General features: G+C 47.8%; 1 protein-coding gene across 1 annotated transcript in view; it reads right to left on the bottom strand.

Moving 5' to 3' along the window:
* Positions 1-20,911, bottom strand: part of TMEM132B (transmembrane protein 132B) — a 367,875-nt gene that overhangs the window by 73,854 nt on the left and 273,110 nt on the right. The window contains exon 4 of the mRNA XM_041729488.1: positions 20,584-20,770. Within this exon, the coding sequence (XP_041585422.1) occupies positions 20,584-20,770 (187 nt within the window). The remainder of the gene's footprint in view (positions 1-20,583; positions 20,771-20,911) is intronic.

Raw genomic sequence — 20,911 nt, 5'->3', positions numbered from 1 at the left:
CAAGTAGCACCTGCCCTCAATGTCTCTGCTGTGGATGAGCAACCTCCCTACAAGGCTCTCGTCTCTGCAACAAGGTCTGAGAGGGAGATGCTTCCCCAGACCTCAGAGTGGGGTGGGACCCACGGAGCCGGGGAGGCAGGCTCAGCGAGAGTCTTCGTCTTCATGAAATTCGGGAGATTAACCTGATAAACGCTTGGCAGCTGTTCCAACGCACTGCTTGTTATCTCAACAAGCATAATTTAGCTCCACGATGATAAACAATACTTCACAAGTGCTGATAACGTCTGTCTGACACAGTGACATTGGCAAATAGAGAAGATACTCAATAATTTGTTCTTAGAAACTTCCTTGGGGCTAACCATCTCCTGTTGCCTGAAGGTGATTTTAAAGGGGGGGTTTCTGGTGGCAATAATTACAGTGGATTATACATACTTTCTTCCAAATTCGTAATTAAATTGGAACTCCCAAGTTCTCTTCTCTCAGGGTGGGACAAGGAAGTGGCTGGCGGGTCCCCGTCACAAGGCACCCCTGCATTTCCACCTAGTACTGTCACAGCCTCCTTCCTGGGGTGAGCTCCTGGCACGTTCCGCCAGGATCTTTGCAAAAACTCCCGATCTTGCAATCCTCAGTCCATTTGCCACACAGCAGCCAGACTTCCTGGTTCCTTCTTTCTTCCTTTCTTAATATTTTATTTATTTATTCAACAGAGAGAGAGCATAAGCAGAGGGAGTGGCAGAGGGAAAGGGAGAAGCAGACTCCTCACTGAGCAGGGAGCCTGATGCAGGACTCAATCCCAGGACCCCAAGATCATGACCTGAGCTAAATGCAGACATTCACTGACTGAGCCACCCAGGCACCCTTCTTGGTTATTTCTGAAACATAAATCTGATCAGATCCCCTGCTGAAACTCTCCAGTGACTTCCTACAGTTCACAGAAAATCCAAACTCTATGATCCTGCGAGGCTGTGGCCTCTCCGGCTTCATCTTGTACCGCACTCTGTGCCATACTTGGGGCCCCTGACCCCACTGTCCTCTGAGGACTTCCTGCAACACTCCGAGTCCCTGTCTTCAGGCTCTCATGTGCGTTTCCCACCACTGAAACTGTCTCTTCATCCTCCATCCCTTAGAGTAAAGGACCCTTTCTCATGGAGCATGTTTATCAAACTGTAAGTCACATTCATGGGTCACGAAATCAACTGAGTGGACCCCAACAAGCACTGTTTTGTTTTATTGTGGTATAACTGGCGAATAAAAAAAGTGTGTACATAAGGTGCACACGTGATATTTTTAGATAAGTACACAGTGTGACACAGTGTGTGTGTGGGGGGGCGGGGAGAACACTTAAGATCTACCCTGTTAGCAAATTTCAAGTGTACAACTGCGGTCACCATGCTGAACATCAGATCTCCAGAACTCATTCATCTCTCATTATTCACTATAGTCAACATATGGAAACAATCTAAATATCCATCTGTGGGTGAATGGATACATATATATATATATATACATTTTATATATATCACATTTTATGTGTGTGTATATATTATATATTATACATACTACATTTATAAAAACATTTATAAATTATATATGTATAATATAAACACACAATGGAATATTCAGCCTTTAAAAGGAAAGAAATCTTGCCATTTGCGACAACACAGGTGAACCTAGAGGACATCACACTACATGAAATAAGCCAGATGCAGAAAGACAAATACTGCATGATCTCATGTATATGTGGAATCTAAAACAGTTGAACTCACAGAATCAGAGAACAGAATGGTGGTCAACAAGTGTTTCTTAAAATAACAAAATAGGGCTGTGGTCATCTTCATGGTCATTACTATGAGTCGTCAACAGGCAAGTATTTCCAGACGGGTGCCCTTACCTGACCCCTGACAAGAGGGCACTTTCTGGCACCCTGGGGGTTGGATGGAGCCCTGCCACAGCCAGGACCAGAGTTGAGACAGCAAGTGATGTGTGACACCATTGAGCCAGAGCAGTTAAAAGCCAGGACAAGACTCTCCAGTTATTTCTCTTTCTGCTGCAGTAACTGGCCAGAGCCGACATACTGGCTGAGTCCCAAAAAGAGTTCCCAGAATAAGGATTATGCCAAGCCAAGAGACTACAGGTCAGAAAACATCTTCGGGAAAGGCTTTGCAGACCACATAAATTTTCTGTCACATATTCCTCCTTGATTTTCTTTAACTTTTAAAATATAAAGTATTCTTAGCTTCTGGGCTGTGCAGAGACAGGCCATGGGCTGGACTTGATCTGTGCACTACAATTTGCCAACCCCTGTTCCAAACGATCTATGAATTGTCTAGCACAAGCACAAAATAAACCTTTGTTATTTTAGGTCTCCGAGATATCAGAGATGATTTCTAAAGCAGCATAACCCAACCCATCCTAATACAGTATAATAAAATAGAACAAAATAGACAAATGTCACAGCACATCACACACGGTAAGGGTAAATATCATTTTTATACAGAGATGTGCACAATGCCTGGGTTTTGATATAAAATGGTCAACATGTTTATGGAATAGGTCGTAAATCCCCTCCCCGGAGGCCATGGCTAAACACTTCCCACAAGCCTGCCCCCCCACCATCGTCTATCACAGCACCCATCATGTTGTGCACTGCACTCATAGATTTTATTTAAATCTCCCCTCCTTCACATTTGCATGGTCTGTTCCTCCCCACCCCCATCCTGCTTGCATCACTGAACACCCTGCCTAGGGTGTAACTGACTTTCACTCAATATCTGAATGGATAAATGAACAGGTACTTCCTTCCCACACAGTGTGTCTTGATAGGGAAGGGGTGCAGAGCCCTAAGGGGGGGGGGGTGCACTCTCATTTGGAAAGTTCCTAAGGAGCCCTGACATATGCAGGAAGTCCAGGGAGACAGAGGGAAAGGGGGTCAGGTGGCTATTAGATGGGCAGGCCAGGGGCCAGTGGGTCAGGCTTGCTCAGATGCCCCCAGGAATCCAGACATCCCAGGTGTGTAAGAGGCAACTGCGCCCCAATGCATGGGGCTGTCCACACTCACCTCTGAGAGGCTGAAAGCACAAAATGCTAATAGAGGCACCACCATTTTATTTAAATCAAAATGCTTATTTAACACTACAATACCTGGTGTTTCTAGAATGCCCTTTTGAAATTTCAAAGCATTTGCTTAACTTTTAAAATCTCTTGGGGCACCTTGTTGGCTCAGTTGGTGGAGCATCTGACTCGGTTTCAGCTCAAGTCCTGATCTCAGGGTCTTAGGATGGAGCCCCACATCCCCGCATCTAGTTCAGTGGGAAGTCTGCTTGGGATTCTCTCTCCCTCTGCCCCTCTCGCCCCAAACCTGTTCCAACATGCACACACTCATTCTCTCTCTAAAATGAATAAATACATCTTTAAAATTTTATTTATTTATTATTTTATTTTATTATTACTTTTAAAGATTTTATTTATTTATTCATGAGAGACAGAGAGAGAGAGAGAGAGGCAGAGACACAAGCAGAGGGAGAAGCAGGCTCCATGCAGGGAGCCCGACGCAGGACTCGATTCCGGGTCTCCAGGATCACACCCTCGGCTGCAGGTGGCGCCACCAGGGCTGGCCCCAAAATTTTTTTTTTAAATCTCTCTGCTTGATCTTACAAGACCTGCAAAGTCAGTGTATTGTCTCTTTTTTACAGGTAAGAACAGAGACCAGGTTAGCTGCTTGCACAGTGTCCCACAGCTGTGGGGTCACCCAGCTAATCTGCAACCCTGGTTTCTGATCCCCATCAGGGCTTTTCGCCAGCTGTAGTCAGCCCCACAATGCTAATATACCCTTGGTTCTTCTGGTTGAATTTCCTTACTACCTTCTCCTGATTTATGAGCCTATTTGTTAATTTTGTTCATTTGGAAAGGTAGGTTTATCAAAAAATGATACATTATTTCATTGGTTCCAGGTGTGTTTTTGTATGTTTTGTTTTGTGTTTTTTTAATGGCTTTATTGAAGTGTAAATGATAGACCAAAAATTGTCCATATTTAATGTAAACAATTTGACAGTTTGAAGTATGCATGCACCCATGAAGCCATCATCACAATCAAGGTAAATGAACATATCTATCACTTCCAAAAGCTTCCTCCTGGGGTTTGTTTTTTTCTTTTTCTCACAGTTAGAGTGCTTGGTTTGAGATCTAACCCCTGAACAAGTTCTTTAGTGTACAATACCACGTTGATAACGACAGGCATGATGTGTAGCGCATCTCTAGCACTTACTCATCTTGTTTTGCATCTCCCCATTCTCTCCTCCACCACGTTGGCAACCACCACCCTGGTCTCTGCTTCGATGATGGTGACCAGGTCAGACTCCTCATACAAGTGGAATCATGTGGTATTTGTCCTTCTGTATCTGGCTTATCTCATTGAACATCATATCGTCCAGGTTCATCCAAGCTGTTGCAAATGGCAGGATTTCTTCCTTTTTTAAAGTGGAATACTATTCCACTGTGTGCATATACTGCATTTTCTACATTCATCCAGTGCTCTCTGTACTGGGAGGGCTGGATGGAGTTCAAGGTGAAAAGACAGGGAGAGGTAGCAGATCCCCCAGAGGCCCAGAGTGCCCCTTCCCTGGGTCTTCTCTAAAAGCCCAGCTCGTTGTCTCAGGAAAGAGCCAACAGCTTCTCCAGCTGGGTCTCAATAAGGAAACGAAGGCACAAGGACTCCACGCAGGGATGTCAGTGGTTTTGCTTGGTCTTTAATTGTGGGACAGAACACTTCCTCTTCCATCAAAGAAACATTCCCCAAAAAGCAGCATTCTGCTCCTGGGTGGGACGCCCCTGCTGCCGTCACTGATGCCAAGAACTGAGTCCCCCCTCATCCATCCCGCTCCCACCCTGGGAGCCTGGCTCGAGGGCCCTCCGTCAGGCGTGTGAAGGACCGGCTGCCTGTTCCTGACATCTGAGTGCATTCCGCAGTTCACCCCACAGTTCCCACTTCCAGTCCCACACAGCGGCTGACCACTTGCTTCATCTCGTTTCTCCCCCTGGGGACCTCATTAAGATGAGACTAAAGAAATAAAAAATTGAAAAGCCCTCAACAACAAGGGGCCTTCCGTGATCAAAGATCAGACTAGGCCTTTCTGGAACCGTGGTGGGGACGGATGAGGTACGCGGGGTGCTTAATGAAGGATGTGAAGCATGGATTAGTATCAAAGTGAGGCCCCAGATTCTGTAATGGAACACAAATGTGGTATAATTCAAAAGCATAAAAATACATGTAAAACTGATAAATATCCAAGCAGAGGAAAGTGGGGAGAAGTGCAAGGGTGCTATTCACTCATCTATCCATGAAGGGAGTCGATACCAGCGTTGTCTTCAGTGATAGAACATTCTACGTCTGTGCTAATAAAGTCACCACTGGCCACACACGGCTACCGGGCACTTGAAATGTGGCTCGTGCGACTGGAGAACTGAATTTTAATGGTATTTAGCGTTAAACCAATTTACCTTAAATAACCACAAGTAACCAATGGTGGCCATATGGGATAGCTCAGGTGCTCTGGTCCCTCAGAGCGGCGTCTGCACACTCGTGTTCCCAGCGGCGTTATTCACAGCAGCTGAGGTAGGGAAGCCACCTCAATGGTCCATGGGTGAGAGGATAAATGAGATATGATATATAAGAATATCTACATATGTCTATATATATATACATCCTTCAAAAAGAAGGAAATCTTGCCACCGTGACAACACAGGTGAGTCCGGAGGACACGATGCTAAGTGAAATAAGCCAGACACAGAAAGACAAACACCGCCCGAGCTCATTGACGTGCGGGATCCACGTTAGCCGACTGCGTAGAGGCAGGGAGTGCAGAGGTGGGTGCCAGGGGTTAGAGGCTGAGGGAGACGGGAGATGGGGGTCACGGGAAGGGAGGTGGGGGTCACGGGCACAAAGTCTCAGTTCTGGGTGAGATGGGTAAGCTCCGGGATCTAAGGGACAGCGTGGGGCACAGTGGTCAACACTGTGTCGCCTCCCCGAAGGCGGCTGAGAGAGCAGATCTGAAGGGTCACCTGCCTATAAAATGGCAACTACATGAGCGGACGTTAACTGCCTTATACACCATTTCCATTCCTCAATTATACCCCCGATAAGCCTGAAAACAGTATTTAAGGAATGAATAAAGAAATAAACGCTGCAAATGACAAAAAAAAAAAAACAAAAACAAAACACAAACCACCCTGCTCCACTGACATTAAGCCTGGCCTGTGGAAGAGCAAGGCAAGGAGGGGGCTGGGGCGGGGGGGCTGGGTGCGGCAGGCAGGGTAAGAGCAGAAATAAGAGGGGGCTCGGTCAGCCCTTGTTTCACCAGAAACTCTCACCCTGCTCACAGCAAGGTGTTTGGATGATCGGCAGCTCTTGCGCTAACTGGTTTTTGAAGCTCAGGAACCTCACATTAGCCCGTCTTCTGTTAAATAGAAGTGAGAAGGGGAACCCAGCACTGAAGCCCCTCGCAGCGGTTGCAGGAGGCCTCCCTCGCTGCCCGCCCCTCCGCGCATCATCGCGCACCTCCAGCAGCAGGGACGGGTCTGCACGACCTCACCCGCGGCCGTCGCGGGGCCCGGATTTCTGCTCTTCCCTGAGCTCGTTCAGAATGTTTGTGATGAGCGGGTTCCTTGCACCTAAAGACCACGAGGCCTTTCCAGAAGGGAGGCGCCCACGGGCGCCCACCCAGCGGCAGGGCCCACGGTGCTGCTGGCCGGGGCTGGGGCAGGTGCCGCGCGGGCTGCCCGAGGACGCCGTCCCCTCACCCTTGGGGAAATCGCGGCTTCTCCGGGAACCAAGGGCTCGAGGAGGCAGGACGTCGGGGTGCGGGGGGCAGGGGGGGCGGGGGGGGCAGACTGCGCAGGGGCAGGTGTGCAGAGACCAGAGGGGGGGCGCGGGGCAGGTGCGGCCACAAGCTGGTCTGCGCGCGCCATCTAGTGGGCGCCCCCGGCACCGTCGCCCGTGGTGCCCTCTGCTAGGGAAGGAGCTGCTGGAGCCAGAAGAATCGCCTTCTGGCAGTTTGCAAAATCAAGGCCCCCTATGAAAAGGTGTGCTGGGCTCTGCACTAAGCTAGGCAAAAAAAAAAAAGGGGTGGGGGGCACATGACCTGCCAGGGCACAGCTGGTGTGCTCAGCGAGGGCAGGGGCACAACCATTATTTACTGTCTGCGTCTAATCCAATTGGTCAGTGACCATGCGGCCCTCGTAGGAAGTATTCTCAATCTCAGCACTACTCTGAAGTGTCTCCCCTTGAAGCACGCTGGCATGCCAACGAGATGGAGCTGTTACCTTTATCTGGTGCGTGCTATGGGCACATACTGGGCATGTGCCGTTGCTTCACTGTTCATCCACCCAAAGCCTTGATGAGGCTAGTAGGAATTACATTGTCCTTTTGCAGGTGGGATGACCAATGTTCATGAAGGTGACTGTGCCAAATATCCCAAAGCTTATCTGGGTTGGGTCTGAACTGATGCTGCCTTTCTACAAGCACACCTGTTTCCCAGCTGTGGAGAGCAAGGTCTCCTGCTACTGACCCGCAAAGAGGTGGGCCAAGTCCTTGCCCTGTAAGCTTCTGGGATGTCATTTCCAAATAGGGATCTCAGTTTTGGAGGAAGCACCTGGAAGGCTAAGCGCTCACAGACAACTTGCATATTCATCATGCCATGTGTTGATAAATAACCCAGTTCACTCGTCAACAGTAAAGATTTTTTCTTTCCAAAGAAGATAATTATTTTCTCAGAGTACAGCCTCCTGATGATTTTACCACCTTTAAGGGTGTGTGTAAAACAGAACCAAATAAAACCCTTCACATAATTGCTCTTGATTTTGTCATTTGGGGCTCATCACCCAGCAAAATAGAACAATTCCTGAGCAGAAGTCATTGATGGATGTGCCGTTTGGTGGATGTTTTCCTGAGATAGGTCATAAATATTAATGGTATTGACAGAGCCTTAAAATGTGTCCTGTCACATTCCTGTGGCACCAAAAGCACCCAGAATTCTTTGTTCTTCTGCCTAACAGCCATCAGTTTCTATCCCAGACTTGCTTCCTGGGTCTATTTTTCCTGTTCACCTTCAGAAATTATCTATCAGCAAAGGTTTGCCAAAAAGACGCAGGTCAACTGAACCAAACAGCTTAATGGTATTTTTTTCCTTCTCCTTTTCCACTTAGCTGACTCCAGTTCACTCTCCAAGAGCAATCCTTTTCATATTGTTATTTTTTAAATGTAAGTTAGGAAATGACATAACATCTAAATCCAACAATGGGGTCACCACGGTGATAGGTTTACTGAATACGCTCACTGGCATCACGCACTGCAATAATGTGAGCTGTGGGCAGGCAAGCGGTGTCTGGCACATTATAAGTGTGCATACAGCAGCACTTTACAAAGTGCATGGCTTTAATCTCATCCGACAAAGATGGTTATTTCTGGTCATTTGTAAAGTGTTCCCACTGGACACACATTCTCCTTGACAATTTCAAATTGCTCCTTTCAGCTGTGACCGGGTTGGATCAATCAGGTGAAACCATGTGTATATAGCCAAGCTAACAGCTATTTGCAGAACATCTTGGCTCTTTCTTGTATGAGAGAACCTAAAAGACAGCATTGCATTGGATTTATTCCAGAAGCCTACTGCCAAGGGTTGCGTGCTGTCTCCAACAGGTAAGTATACTAACAAATTTGTTTTGGTGGAAGGGGAGGTATTTGGGCCTTCTGGGTGGCCTTACAAAGCCAGGAATCAATAAAAATGCTTTTCTGAGGCCCTGCAATCCCGTCCCTGTCCTGGTAAAGGGAGTCTAGCCAGCATGATTGAATGAGAATGTGAACATCTCAGTGTATGGTTGAAGACATCCTAGCCCTGTAAGTCACCATCCAGGACATCGTTCTTGCCGGCGACATACACAGTATGGGACTGGGCTGCTCCTGAACACCTTCCAGATCTAAGTTGGCAAGTCTATAGTATATATGTAGTTACTCGCCCTTCCTGTGCCTGTAGTGGGTTAATGCCCTCCCTACCCCCCAACAATTCATGCCCACTGGAATCTCAGGGTGGGACCTTATTTGGAAAGAGGGTCTTTGCTGATGTAATTCGTTAAGATGAGGTCATCCTAGGAGGATGAAGGTGGGCCCTGAGCCCAATGACTGGGGTCCTCCTAAGAAGAGGACACATGGAGACGAACACACACAGCCAGCCCTCTGGTGGCAGAAGTGGAGACGAGAGTGACGTGACCACGAGCTGAGGAATGCCTGGAGTCAGCACAAGCCAGGATGGGCAAGGAAGGACCCAGAACCCTTGAGTCTTCAGAGGGAGTGTGGCCCTGCGGACATCTTGCTTTTGGAGCTCTGGCCTCCAGAACTAAGAGAAGTCCTGTTGTTTTCGGCCATCCAGTTGGTGATAATTCACGATGGTGGCCCCAGGAAAGGAACAGAGCACCAAAGACAGACTATTGACAGATCACCGCCCGCACTCCTGCCTCAACACAGCAGTGCGCCGGCGTGCTACCATTTGGCACAGGATATAAACCCACTTTCCACCCCCAAACCAGATGGCGTTTTACAGGATACATCGTAGTAATAAAAAAAGGGGGAAAAAAGAAATGGGAATCATGTAAATATTCATCAGTAGGGAAATAAACTATGGAATAGCCCACCATAGAATACTACAGAGCAGTTTTTTAAAAATGGATGAGTTAGTTCTGTTCACATGGGCATGAAACAGCCTCCAAGACATATTGTTGACTGTGAAGAATGTGATACACAGCACAACACCCTTTGTTTTAAAACACAGACACACACACACGACAATACTCGTATTTTCTGCAGTCAACAGATATGTGTCTGGATGTAGATACACAGTTCCGGATGAGAAACATAAAATGATAAACTGTGGTTAACTTGGGGAAGGGGCTAGGATTGTGGGCTAGTCTGCAAACATGTAAGCCTTACCTGAAAGGTACTAGGAGGATGTATTCAAGCACTGTTAGATTTTATTTTTAAGTTTTAAACAAAACAAAAGACAAATGACAAGAGAAGACTCATTCACAAGCCTTTAAGACTTCCTGAACTGCCCTCCCACCTAAGACCTCCCAAAGTTATGGCAAACCCCAAGGGGTGGCAGATGCCTGCTGGACCTTCCAGAGGGTCAGAACATTCCTGCTCAGAGCTGCCTCGGGGCTGGGGGCTCCGAGGACAAAGGCTACCTCTCCAAAGCCCAACCACATGCAGGGCAGATGGGCAAAGGACAAATATTGACAGCCGGGGAGGGAGAGAGATGCTCCATGAGACGAAGCAGGGGCTTAATGAGATTTAAGTGCCCAGTTTTGGGGGTGCCATCAGGCACAATCATCCCAAGAATATAAAGTAGCCTCCCCGGTGCTTGAAGTTTCAACATGGCAAGCAGAGTGAATCACAGCCATTGGCTCCAGCAGCCTGAGTGAGCAGATTGGTAGCTGTGTGCCAACAGATCAAATAAGAAAAATTTCACATGCCTTTGCCCTGGGGAGAGAGGCAACCCGTGCCCTCTCCCCCATGGGAGCAAGAACCAGCTTCCTCCAGTATGAAGGAAGAGAAAGGCACAGGAAAATAGGCTTCATAAAATTGGGAAGCTCTAGAAATTCCCCCAGCTCCAAGCTAGAGTCAGGAGCACCTGCAGTGGTCCCTCTCTGCTCTGGAGCCCACACTGTGATAACTTCTCATCTATACACACCACACCTGGGCCTCCTCCAATCCAATGACCTCAAAACACCACTATGCCAGAAATCCCTTATGTTCTCTAGTACGTACGCCATTGTTCCAAACTCCTATTTTTGACAGGCGATCATGCTGGGCTCTATTCTGGACAATCCCCACATGTGACTTCACCACAATCCTGGGCTGATTTCGCACATTGGGGAACTGAGTCTCAGAACAGATAACCCACTCACTCAATGTCTTGTGGCTGCTAAGTATCAGAGCCAGGATTTGAACATAGCTCCAGAGTCTGCTAATACTCTCCTGGTCCAAATCCAAAATAGACACAGAGACTGGGAAGTCATTTCAAAGCCTGGAAAACCTGTGCCTGGGGCCCCACCTCTCTAGGGATAACAAGCAGCCTCTTCTTCACAAGGTTTTATCATGGCCCCATAGGAACAGGCAGGGAGTAGAAAGTGGGTGTCCCCCACTCTGGAGACCACAGATCCTCATTCCAAGCTGGGGAAACTCTCTCTGCCCTCATCTTCCTACCTTCAGAGGTGCCCCCACTCTCCCCTGACTCTACTCCCCAAATGTGTAGAATGAGATGAGGTCTATTTATAGAGGACCAAAAAAAAAAAAAAAAACAAAAGCCACCATCATCTCCTCAGAGAGAATTTCCCCATACCTCAGGTGACATTTGAATGAACAAGTGACAAACACCTCAAAAGCTGCAGGAAGAGGATTCCAGGTGGAGGTGGAGGTCTTAGGGTAGAAAAGGGTTTGGAGTGGGCAAGTGAGGTCTGAGGGCCAGGAGGCAGACGTGCTGAGCTTTGGATACACCGGTGAGAAGGGAGGACTGGGCAGCCATCCCAGGGCTTTGGGCCGGGAGGCTGAAGGATCCCAAGTGTGTTTAAGCAGAGCACTCTGTGTGCACATGGAGAGTAGAGTGCAGGGTGTCAAGGGTGGACACAGGAGCTGAACCAGCTACCTAAGAGAGATGGGGCTAGAGATGGGGAGTGGGGGGGGGGCTGCAGAGGAGACAGCGAAAGGGTGCCCATCCCTGCACTCAGCACACTGTACCGAGTTTGTCTGTGCATACTTCTGCCCTACTCCATGAGCTGTGGGAGGGCTTCTGGAGGGCAGAGACCAGCACTTGAGTGTCGTGTGTATTTGTGTCTATATGTGTGTATGTGCACACACTTATGTGTGTATGCATACACGTGTATATATGTATGTGTGCATATGTACATGGGGGTATGTGTTTATCTTATCTTTCCCATCCAATTTCATGGACCCCTGAATTCTAACAACAGATACCTTCTGCAGACCCCAGGTTAGGAAGCTACTAGATTTTATTTTGTGTATAATGGGAAGCCACTGGATGGTTTTAAGTGGGATGAGTAGGAAGAGGCAACATGGTCTGATTTATGTTGCAAAAACAACAGTGAAATACCACAAAGCTCGGACTATAGAGTGTGCCCTTGGACAAATGCCTACCAGGCACTATTCACCATCAGACAGTGGGCTGTGTGCTGCCTGACAGAGCTGATGAACAACCGTGCTGGTCTCTACCCTCCAGGACATCACGGTCTCATGGGGTGGAGTGGAGATATAGATACATAACTCCAAAAATGACTGCTCTGACCCAGAGCCTGGAAATATGGAGCCTTACATAGAAGAGGGTTTTCAGATGTGATTTAGTGAAGGATCCTGAGATGAGGATGTTATCCTGGCAGCTCAGTGTCACCACAGTGTCCTTGTAAGTGAAAGAGGAAGGCAGGAGAGTCAGAGTCCAAGAATCGGGACATGGTAATAGAAGCAGATGTCAGAGCGATGTGGGGACACAAGACAATGAATGTGGCAGTCTCCAGAAGCTAGAAATGGGGAAGGATCAGATTTTCCCCAGTGCTGCCAGAAGGAACATGGTTCTGCTGACATTTTGATTTTTGCCCCGTAGACTCAACTAAGACTTCTGACATCCAGAATTATGAGATAAATTTGTGCTGTTTTAAGTCACTACGGTTGTGGTAATTTGTCATAGCAGCTACAGGAGAGGGATACACATGCCGAGAACAGTGCCTGGGTGCTGGGTGGCCCGTGCGACATTAGCTGTTACCACCAAGGCCTACAGAAGCTGCTGCCTTCCTCCACATGCCCTGCTCTTTCCCACTCCCTCCCCTTGCTCTGTCCACTCTAGCCATCGGCCTTCTCTGAGGTCCTCAAACACACCCAGCCTAATTCTGCTTGAAGACACACACTGCTCCCTCTGCTGGGATGCTCATCCTCCATAGCTGGCTTGTCCTCCTCAGTTAGGTCTCAGAGCAGACACAGGACCCTTAGAAGGATGTCTTTCGGATGACTCTGACACTGCCCACCCCCTCCCAGCTGTTCTGCTACCAACATGAGTTCTTAGCACCTGAAGGAATGAAATGGACTTTACTGGAATGTGACACCACGAGAGCCAGGGCTCTGTGCCGGCCCATCACCATCTGCTAGAACACTTAGTAGGCACATGGGTATTGTTGGAAGTAAATAAGTACATGTCTAGGTCTTGTAAAGTCTCAGGCTGATACAGCTAAAGACAAATCTGATTATCTCTTTTTTTCTATGCAGAGCCTGTGTACCCAGTTGCCTAGAAACTCACCAAATGTGTTCATTTTTTTATTCCAACCTGTTCAAAGATAATGTGTTTTTTATCTGCATGTGCAGAGCTGGGCTTTTTAGTTTTAAGAACTGTAATTGTATAGTGGACTCCAGCCCTGCACTCCATGCCACTCCTGGAAATAAGTCTCTAAGCTCAAAGCTCAGTAATTGGATGGAAAACTGAAGAGAAGTGAAGGGGAGTGAAGGGACACAGTGGAAGGGAAAAGACAGAAAACTTGTGCTTTCACAAGTTTTTCACAAGAGAAAAAGAAATAGGCACCAAGTTAGCATTTCCCAGGCATGGAGGGGACAGCTTTAGATTTTCAAGGTAATGCAAAAAACAGCATTATTATCCTGGGTTATGACACTCCTCTTTTTAGACTGCCCTTTTTAAGATGGGATTTTGAAGGTTTTGACCATCTGTGCTATTCTGCTAGAAATGGAAATATCAGAAACAAATGGTTTCCAACTCCAAAATTTCTATCAATTCCATATTTCCCCTTTCCATGTACCAAAAAAAAATGAATTCAGCACACAGTGTATACTAAATAAATGTCTGTGTATAGCAATTGACTGGAAGGATGGAAGGAAAGAAGGAAGGAAGGAAAAGAGGGAAGGAGGAAGGAAGGAAAAGATAGATGAACTAATGGATGTATGAAAGGACAGGTGGATAGATGAACAAGCAGATGGATAAATGGATATATGAGTGGATGGATGGATGGATGGATGGATGGATGGATGAGTGACAGATGAATGGATGGATGGATGGATGGATGGATGGACAAATAGATGGATAGATGGATGGATGGATGGATGGATGGATGGATGGAAAGATAGATGGATGCATACCTCACCACTGCCACTGTTCCTTTGCAAGCCTTCCTGCCTGGTCCATTGCATCAGCCTCTGTCCTAGCTTTCATGCCTGAGGTCTCTCCCCAGTCCTATCAGGCATTCCCCCAAAGCTACATATTAACTTCATGGTACATATTGGTTTGCTACCCAGGATCACACAACTGTGGTAGCAAAGTTCTAAACCATAAGCCTTGGGTTGCCTCCCTGAGTAACAATGCCCCCTTAGAAGTGGCAGTGAGACTGAATGAGGTACCCCATGGGCAGCAGTGACAGCTGACTGCTCACCCAACAGTTTTCCCTCCTCTCCTGTAGGTCACAGCTGCATCTCCAAAGGCCAGGTCTTTATCTCCCACCTCTGCACCATGGCTATCTTGACTCAGTAAATCAAACTCTTTCTTTCCTCCAGGAGGAGAACCCACCACTTACCCTGAGACTGAATGTCTGCTTTGCCTTCACCCAAAGTCTAGCAGATGTGCCCGTATGTGGCCAGAGAGTATGACGGCCATGACAAAAATAATGATGACTAAATGTGATTGAGTGCTGATATTGTGCCAAGCCTTCCTGCAGTATCCCAAGTCCTCACAAAACCCTTAGAGGCAGGAAACCTTATTTCTACAGTTTACATATGAGGAAACTGAGTTTCAGATAAGTAAAGTGATGTGCCCACAATAACAAAGCTAGTAAACATTACAGTTCAAATTTCAGTCTAAACAGGTTGACCCAAAAGCCTGTTCTCTTGACCAAAATGTTTCATTACCAACTACCTCAAAGGTAAAAAGGATTGAAATTTTCCCAGTATGGGGATGCCTGGGTGTCTCAGCGGTTGAGTGTCTGCCTTCAGCCCAGGGCGTGATCCTGGAGTCCCAGGATCAAGTCCCACATCGGGCTCCCTGCATGGAGCCCGCTTCTCCCTCTGCCTATGTCTCTGCCTCTCTCTGTGTCTCTCATGAATAAATAAATAAAAATCTTTTTAAAAAAAGATATTTTCCTGGTATGTATATCACCCTGGTAAGTCAACAGGGTAACAAGACTGACAAGATAGAGAGAGTCATTAATTCTACACAGCAGTTGAATCTGCTTGAATCTACATGAGGTGGTTTTCCACTACATATATGACCTTTATATTTGCCTGGATATTGTAAGTATGTTCGTATCTGTTGGATCTCAGTCCATATGACACCGCTGGGTGATAGACAGAACCAGTATTCTTATTTGGAAATTCACACATGAGAAACTGAAACAAAGAGAAGTTAAGTGAGCCCTCTACGGCTACATGGAAAATGAGAGGCCAGATGGGCTCTGCCCTCAGGTCTCCTCTTTCCAGCCCCAGAGATTAGAGGATGAGGATGTGTAGCTATCACAGGAGCCTTCCTAGCCCCAGACCTGGGGTGGCCCATATCCTCCTGGAGGAAAGGCTGTGTGCGTAAATGAAGAGGTTTGTGATTGCTGTGCCTGTGGTGGCTCTACTGTGGGATCCCCTGGAAGAACAGAGTGCCGAGTACTTTCCTGATGACAGGAGGGCAGTGTCCCCGGAAGCCTGGAATGTCAGAGGTGGTGGGTTGGTGGGGGATGACCCCAGGGTCCAGAAAACATCACAGACAAGAGCTAGGGTGGCAACAAAAGAACAGATCATGGGAAGAAGGGTGAAGAGTTCTAGGTAAACAGCCTGAGGAAGACCAGAAAGGGGAGACTGGGGTCCCACACAAGGAGAATGGGAGGAAAGTAATGGATGTCCACATCACAATTCCCAGGATCTATGGATATGTTACTTTGCATGGCAAGAGGAAAAGTGAAGACTTTTGAAGTGAGGAGATTTTCCTGGCTAATACTCAAGTGGCCCCAATGTCATTGCAAGGGTCTTTATAAGGAATCAAGGGAGGCAAGAATGTCAGAAAGGATATGTAATGACAGAAGCAGATGTCTGAGTGACATGGAGCCAGGAGCCAAGGGATGTGCAGATGGCTTCCAATATCTGGAAAAGGCAACAAATGGATCCTCCCTCCCAGCCTCCAGAAGGGTGCAGTCCTGCTGACACATTGGTTTTAGCCCAGTGAGACCCATTTCAGCCTCCAGACTACAGGATGATGACTTTGTGTTGCTTTAAACCATTAAGTTTGTAGTGATTTATTACTGAGGTAAAAGGAAATTAGCACAGCAAATGAGAGCTCCAGCCAGTGGACTTAGGTTCTGATGGTAAATATAACCATCCATTCGTTTGTTGAGCAAATACCATATACTAGGCACCATGCAGGGTGCTGAGAAAGCCCCTGGTGGTCAGAGCAAATGCAATCCCTTCCATCCAGGAGCTTGTGATCTGGTTTCTGCTTATCAAGCTATTGCTGCCTGGCTCCAAATTCACCCCTCATTACCTGTTCTGTGAAAATGGATCTGAACCCTTAATATTTTTCCTTTGCCAAAAGGTCAAAATGTTGAAGTCTGTCAGGGCACTGGAGAGATGTTTCAAAGAGAAAGGGCTTGCCTTCTGATTCTGGCATACTCCGTCTGCGGGCTACTGTTTTTGCATGCACCATGACTTCTCCAGCACAGGTGGCTCCCCTCGTGTCCAGCTCTTGCTGCGCCCAGCACCCAGAGGCTCCTGCTGTGCCCAGCACCCAGAGGCTCTACCCAGCAACCACCTTGAGTGGTTTGGTGCCTCTGATGAGATACCGCTCTGTAAAGAGCAGTCTTCAGAATTCTAGCAAGTTCTACCAGCATGTTACCTGAGCAACTTCTCCATGTTCAGTGAGCTGTGACCATCCCATCTCCAACAATGGCTGGATCTCAGGGTAGGGAGGCTTGTTCCTTGGGCGCTCTAGCTCAGCCCTAGGGCAGTGGATGCTCCTGATGTCTGCCACTCAGACACTCTTTAGAGTTCTCTTCACTTCTTACTGAGCAATCCCTCATTATTCCAGTCTCCGTCAAGATTAATAATCCTTTATATTAAACTTTCCCTGTCCAAATTCTCTCTCACGATTGGAACCTGACTGAAATAGATGTGCACAATCATATAAATAAGCATGAATTGCAGACAGTGATATGATCTACAAGAGGCAAGTGAGCAAGAATATAAGGAGGAAAGAGCTAATTTGGCCTGAGTGGCCAGGGGAGGCCTCTCTGAGTTTACCTTTAAGGTGAAAAGAGACATGAAACCAGGCAGTGGAGCATCCTGGGCAGGCCCGGGACTCAGTGTGGCTATGTCCCCAATGCACATGCTTCTGATGAACAGGACACATACAGGATATCAGAGTCATATTGTACAATAAAACCAGCAAGATGACAGCACCACCCAGAGCCTGTACACCTTCAGATCCATCCCCTGCTAGGTTCTGGCTCCGGAGGTGACACAGCCCTGGTTCCCGGGAACGCCTCCTCCTGCCTCCAGACTGGGCCAGGTAGACTCGTTCTTGCCAGGGTTCCTGACTCTCTTCTGTTCTGTGTCTGGCTTCTCATGTGTTCTAATTCCTGTGAAGCTGAGTGCTTGCGCTTACATCACTATGTTCTAACCACTAAAGCAGTTTCTGCTTCTGGGTACAAACTGATACAATAACGAGCCCATTTGTGTATGTTTGGCGGACAAGTCATGTAGCATCCTTACATCATGCAGAACTCGTCCAGAGTTAGTTGTCTCTGAGAAAGAAGAAAGGAGGCGGAGGTGAGAAGGGAGGAGGGAAAGAAGGGGTGAGGGAAGTGGGGGAGGAGGTGCGCAGGAAGAGGGAAAAGGAAGAAGCATATAGAAGGCACTTCTGCTAAGCACGGTGGGCAGACTTCACCCCTAAGGCCACCCCTTGGCAGTTGTGGGTTTGGAGAACAGGTAAACAGCTGCCTACGAAAAGACGAACTACCAACTTCGGTCCTAAAGCAAACTTTACTAAGCAGCTCTGGTCCCTTGGGGTCATTTCAGAGCCACTCTTCACAGTGATCCAAGAGACAGGTGGTGATACACAGCACCACTCAACCATCCAACCCTGCCGCTTCCCTGCCAAGAAGAACCAAAGCCAAAGGCGAGAAACCGGCCCTAAGTAAAGATCAGGCAGCCACGGAGCACTGTGAAGCGACTAATAGTCAGGGACATGCTGTGCGCACAACATGCATAAACCCAGCCTCCCCGGAGCAGCAAGGCGTTGGGACAGCACCTAAGGGCAGGGGGGGCAGCGGAGAAACCTCCACACCCCGGTGTGGCAAGGCCAGCAAACAGCTGGCATCCACTGGACTCCACAGCCGGTGCCCAGGCGCCTGTCAGTAAGACACGGGAGCGCTTCCCCAGAAGGGAAGCGCTGGCCCCTGCCCACCTGTGAGCGAGGACCACCTTCCAAATGGCTGCTTTTCCTGCTCTCCCAGGCCCTTCCTTCCTGTGTGGGTTTCACATCTCCTTATCTCCTCCTCCCCTTGGTTGTGTCCTGCCCCACTATGAGTCCTGACCCTGTGAGGGACATCCCAGTCAGCCTGGAGCCACAAGTTAGGTCTTCAGGCAGCATCATGAGAGGATGTCACCACAGCCAAAGAGCATTTGAGTATCTCATCAGGAAAAGTTACCCCAGGAGACAGGACAACCAGCACATCCCCTGAAGGACATCCCCTGGAGCCCAATAACAACAGAATAATTGTCTATACTGCCCCACACTTTTCTCAGAAGGGGACTTAGGGCAAGATGCTAAAACTGAAGTTGTTTTGCTACACTGCTGCAAATGCTGAGTGTGCTATGACAGCATTAGGGCAGCCATAAACAACCCCTATCAAATGGTCAGGGCTCTGTTCTGATAAAACCTTTTCTACAGAGGCAGCAGGCTGTCTCCATTCAGCCAATCATGGGTCTAGACCCCTGTCCTCGGTCCAGCCTCCTTTCCAGCTCCTCCCAGAACTGACACCTGTCCATCAGAGGAGAGCACCACGTTCTCCCATGGAATTCTATCCTCAGTAGCAACGGGAGGCTACAGAATCGCCAGGGAATCAAGTGCTACACAATAAGCATAGAACAAAATTATAAGGACTTGGCCAGATCTATGTCAATCTGGAAAATCAGAATAGTCTCATTCTGTCTTAAAATCCACATCCATCCATCCCTGCCCCTTAACGGGGATATTTCCTGCTGACTGTGGCTGCACCAAAACCAAAATGCAGATCATTGCGGGTGTGGGTAAACTCCTATGGTGCTAACTTTCAGGAACTAGGTAAGCCCAAAAGCTTGGATTGAAGCCAGGGTTCATTCATTCGCAGCATCTATTAACTGTCTCAGACACTGTTCTAGATGCTGGAGTCACAGATGTGGACACAACTGACCAGAACCCTACCCTCATGAACCCCACCTTGTGGGGAGCAGATGGATGGGGAACCCTGAAACTCCAACATGGATAACATCTATGAAGAAGATGAAACCAGGTGGTGATGTGCACAGAGAGTGATGGGGGAGGGGGACAGAGAGCCAGTTCTGTCCAATGTGATCAGCGGGGCGGAGTGGGGTGTCTTTTAACAGTCAAGTTGAAGACAAGGAGCCAGGCGTGGAGACACTGGGCATAGACCAGAGTAAGACACAGATATGGAAATTGCAGACTTCATTGTAGGGTGTAGGGTTTCATTTGCAAAGATCTTAACCCTGGTATCCAACTTGAGTATGGATGATAGAAGCACCCATGGACTGCCCTAGAATATCTGGGTGCTGACAGGAAGGTCGAAGCAATGCAGAATATTTCACATTCCACTGAACATTTCCAGTGCGGAACAGGGTACTAGGAATGTGGCACTCCAGGTATTGAGCATGCCTATGGCTCACCAGCACTACCCTTTTCACATTCTGGAACCTCATGCATGACCCTGTTCTCAGATGTGGCCCGAGCCTGGTCGTGAATGGAACTTCAACCAAGCTCAGCGGAAAAATCTGGTCACCTCCAGGCCAGAGGCAGAAACCCAAGTGGTTTTATGGACTCTGCGACCTTATGTAGCCTCAGATGGTCAGTTCCTACCAAGGCTGCTTCAGTCTACTCACATTTTTCAGCTTGCCCGTCCCCTCACCTGCCTGGTGAAGCTGAGTGACCAGGGCTGCTTGCTCATTGTGTAGAGGGCCGTCCCTCTACAGGGTGCATTCCATGCAGTGCAGCACTTGGTCCTTGTGCAGGCACAGATTGAGACAATAAAGAGCAGGAGCCCACAGAAAACATTCACCAATATCCACAAAGGAAAAGGGATTTATGGGAGACCCCAAAAAGTTTCCAAAAAAGTATTACAGAAGGTTGGTAAATAAAATGTAATCTAAGTGCATTTCCCTTACTTAAATATCCTCAACTCAAGTGCATTTTTAAAAACAACATATTATAAAATGCTTCATGTTTCTTTGAAAAGCATTCAAAGAAAACTTCTCTGTGACCCTCTTATGAAGCTCAAATTTCTCACCATTGCAAGAGGAACGATGCCCACAAAGGATGTCTGGCTGACAAAGATCTCAGAGACGGCCAGCTCACTCATGGAGTCCTCCACCGGGTATTCCACCTGCCAGGTAATGGGCTGGGCCCCAGCCAGACCGCTGCTGTTGTCAATCCCAAAGTCCACTTGTAAGATCTCATAGAAGGAGCCGTTTACCCTGGAAAACACATGTCAAAGTGCAATTTAAAACCTGAGGCTCAGTAGACATCAAGGAGGTGATATATTGCCACATTCTTCCTTGCTAATTGAGAGTGATTGCCAGCTTCAACATAGCATATGGCAGTGTCGACACAGCCTA

Source organism: Vulpes lagopus, chromosome 14 (assembly GCF_018345385.1).
Source record: "Vulpes lagopus strain Blue_001 chromosome 14, ASM1834538v1, whole genome shotgun sequence".
Classification (NCBI taxonomy): domain Eukaryota; kingdom Metazoa; phylum Chordata; class Mammalia; order Carnivora; family Canidae; genus Vulpes; species Vulpes lagopus.
Note: the sequence above shows the minus strand (reverse complement) of the source record. Positions and strands in the feature narration are given on the sequence as shown.